The sequence below is a fragment of the Cyprinodon variegatus genome, unplaced genomic scaffold (genome assembly GCF_000732505.1).
Source record: "Cyprinodon variegatus isolate N-32 unplaced genomic scaffold, C_variegatus-1.0 Scaffold1727, whole genome shotgun sequence".
Classification (NCBI taxonomy): Eukaryota; Metazoa; Chordata; class Actinopteri; order Cyprinodontiformes; family Cyprinodontidae; genus Cyprinodon; species Cyprinodon variegatus.
The window spans coordinates 64,957-67,836 of record NW_015152180.1 but is presented as its reverse complement, the minus strand read 5'-3'; the positions used below and the strand labels follow the sequence as shown (position 1 = coordinate 67,836).

The window sequence follows — 2,880 nt, the reverse complement described above, 5'->3', positions numbered from 1 at the left end:
ATATTAAACTGAAATAAAATTTTAAAAAAATCAATAAAAAAAAAAAATTTCTGTTTTTTTTTCCAGGGGCCCTAATCCTCTTCCGTACCTTAAAAATATCTCAGGGAAGCAAAGTTCCTCCTCGGGATTAATTTCTTGCCAGCGGCTCATTTTCATTCCCAGTAACGCAAAACTAAAACGACACCTGAGTCTAAACAGTTCAGACAGGATTCGCTTAATGATCAACTTCCTCGCTGCTTTAACAGGTGTGCGCGCGCGCGCGTGTATTAGAGATCAGGAAAAGGCAGAACAAGCCATCCTCGGTTAACCTTTGAAGAAGAAAAAAAGGCACAATGTGCGAAAATGAAGCTCCCACGTGACAGTAACGGGAGCGCAAGTCAAGTTCAGGGAGATAAACTGTAACTTCTAAGATGGCTACCATGACTGTATGCTGCTCAACATCACGAGGCTTTTTCCCATATAAACACATTTTAATTCCTAAAACATTGTTTTCTTTTCCTTCCTCCATAGATGATAATTAAACTATTGGCCTTTTCCTCTCAGTTTTTGAACGTCGCAGTTTTTCCCCGCACTATGCTGCCTCACAGGGTCAGGTGACTTGATTGGACATGTTAAACTCAACACTCAGTTTGTTTTTTCCTTTTTTTTCGGCGTTAATACATAAAGAAAAAAAGAAATCTATACTTTATCATAGTTTCTATGCGTATGTAAAGGGAAGTATACTCACTGGCAGCCCTATCTCAGTCCCAGTGGTTCTTCCTCACTCTGCATGCCACTTTTTGCAGCCGCTCCTCAGGTGCGCCGTTAACCTAATTTCTGAGCTCCGGTTATTACGGCGCTCGCAGCAGGAATGACGCCGCTCGGAGAAGCAGAGTCCCGGGAGAGGTCTGTCGGTGACGCCGCAGTTTGCCGGCTGCCAGCCCTCATCACTGGGGGCTTCTGATCCGTGTGTTAGGTAACATGAGCAGGTAGACCGCCCGAGGAGAGTATTTCTGGGAGGATTCAGATCCAATATGGAGCCGCGCACAGCGCTGTTTGTGGGTTTTACCGCCGCTTCCTATTGGCCGGTGAGATAAGAGCGAGTTCCTGTAGACGCCGCCTGCTAGTTACCACCATGCTGCGTTCACTGACCGTGGGGAAAAAGAGTTTTACAATTCCTAACCGATCACTGTAAAAACGATCAAATGTTACCGTTGATCATAAACGCTTTACAAAAAATCTAAATTATACTGTTTAATATTACAACGTGACTATTTAGTATCGTATTTTACTCACATATAAGCAAATGAATACACTTAAATTTAAGATTTCTAACATAAAATCCGAAAATCCCACATTTTCAGACATTCTAGAAGTGTACCAGAAAGACGGAGAGCAAAAAAAGTGTTTCGTTCATAGTCTAAGGATTATGGTTCATTAAAAAACAAAAATGCAAAGATTGTTTTTTTTTTCTTTTGTTTGTTTGTTCAATATGTCCGACACTGTAGTTAAATAAGTCACCCACCCATATTAAATAAGCTACAAGAAAAAGTAGAATACTGGCAAACCAAGAAAACAGATTCAATATAATAGTACTTAAACGCAGCATCAGATTCGAACTATTTAAATATTTTGTCTGCAAACATCTTAACTGGGTAATAAAAAGACTCTGTTAAGTAATTGATTCATTTCTTTGTCTTTGTGCATGCAGTAGAACATAAGTTCCAGCTCTTTCTGGTTTGGTTGATGATGCACCGGGCGGAGGAAGTGTCTTCTCAGATGCAAGCCAAACAGGTTTCAACCGGTACCGGGCTGCTGCCTGCTGCCAGTCTGCTTCCTCTCACTCTGCCCCTGTGTGCAGAGGGAGAACTGAGAAAGCTAGGGAAGGAATGAGCAAAGAAAAGAAAAGTTAAAGCTAGACTCAGCATGTAAGATAGAAATTATAAATACCAGAGAGAGGTTATGGTTATGTTCTTTANATCGATTCGTTGTTGCAGCCCTATTTCAAATGATCAATTAAATAATTAAATGTAATTTTTAAAAATGTATTCAAAATTGAACAAATATAAAGTTTTAAAAAATGTACATTTAAGGGGTCAGAGGATGAAATGTCGTTCTAGATGACCTCAAATCACAGGGATTTAAAGCTTTTCCCAGACTGGGTAGTTAGGTGGCGGAGGACAGGATGACCCGTCCCTTAGTGAGTCATTACTGAAAGTGGGCTATGATAATGAAAGCCTGTACCAGTGACCTAGGCATGTATCAGCATGTACCAGGTCAACCAACAGGAGAGTTTAAATCCGATAGCCACCGCTAAAGAAAACTCTAATGCTACGTTCAGACTAAACGCAGCAGAAGCAGCTGGTTTACATGCAGTCAATAGTTGACGCGCATCAAAAGCTCCTGCAGTGGATTTTGAGCAGCAGGAGCAGAGAATCTTGATGCATCTGAGGCGCGTGACGCGCTTTGCAAGCAGCAGCTGCTGGAGCTGGAAAAACTGAACTTAAGCTGCTGGACGCGCCACATCGACCAATGAGAGAAGCTGATCTGGGAGCTGGCAGGGAGTCAGACGCAGCACTGCTGATGCAGAGCGCTATGATCACTCCTCTGAAACTGTTTATTAACGCCTAAATTAACTTCAAATGTAGAAACCTGCCGGCAGAATATGTTGGCTTTTATTATCCTGCTGCCTGCAGTTTGTAGCACTACCATGGGGTATTAGGGCCAGGCTAGATGTTGGAGCTTGGCCTGTTTTCCAGTGTAGTCCTGTTTCTCTGACTATGACTAACTGGATGGGCTCTCTTCATCCTCTGCCTCCTTGAACCCCAGTGGGCCTCAGCAGATGGCCGCTCACACTGAGCCTGGTTCTGCTGGAGGTTTCTTCCTGTTCAAAGGGAGTTT

At 42.6% G+C, this 2,880-nt stretch overlaps 1 protein-coding gene across 1 annotated transcript in view; it reads right to left on the bottom strand.

The window, feature by feature from the left end:
* LOC107104407 (volume-regulated anion channel subunit LRRC8D-like) overlaps positions 1–1,051 on the bottom strand; it is a 15,598-nt gene extending 14,547 nt beyond the window's left edge. Inside the window, exon 1 of the mRNA XM_015404402.1 lies at positions 728–1,051. Coding sequence (XP_015259888.1) covers position 728 — 1 coding nt within the window. The 5' untranslated portion in view covers positions 729–1,051. The remainder of the gene's footprint in view (positions 1–727) is intronic.
* Between the last annotated feature and the right edge of the window lie 1,829 nt (positions 1,052–2,880).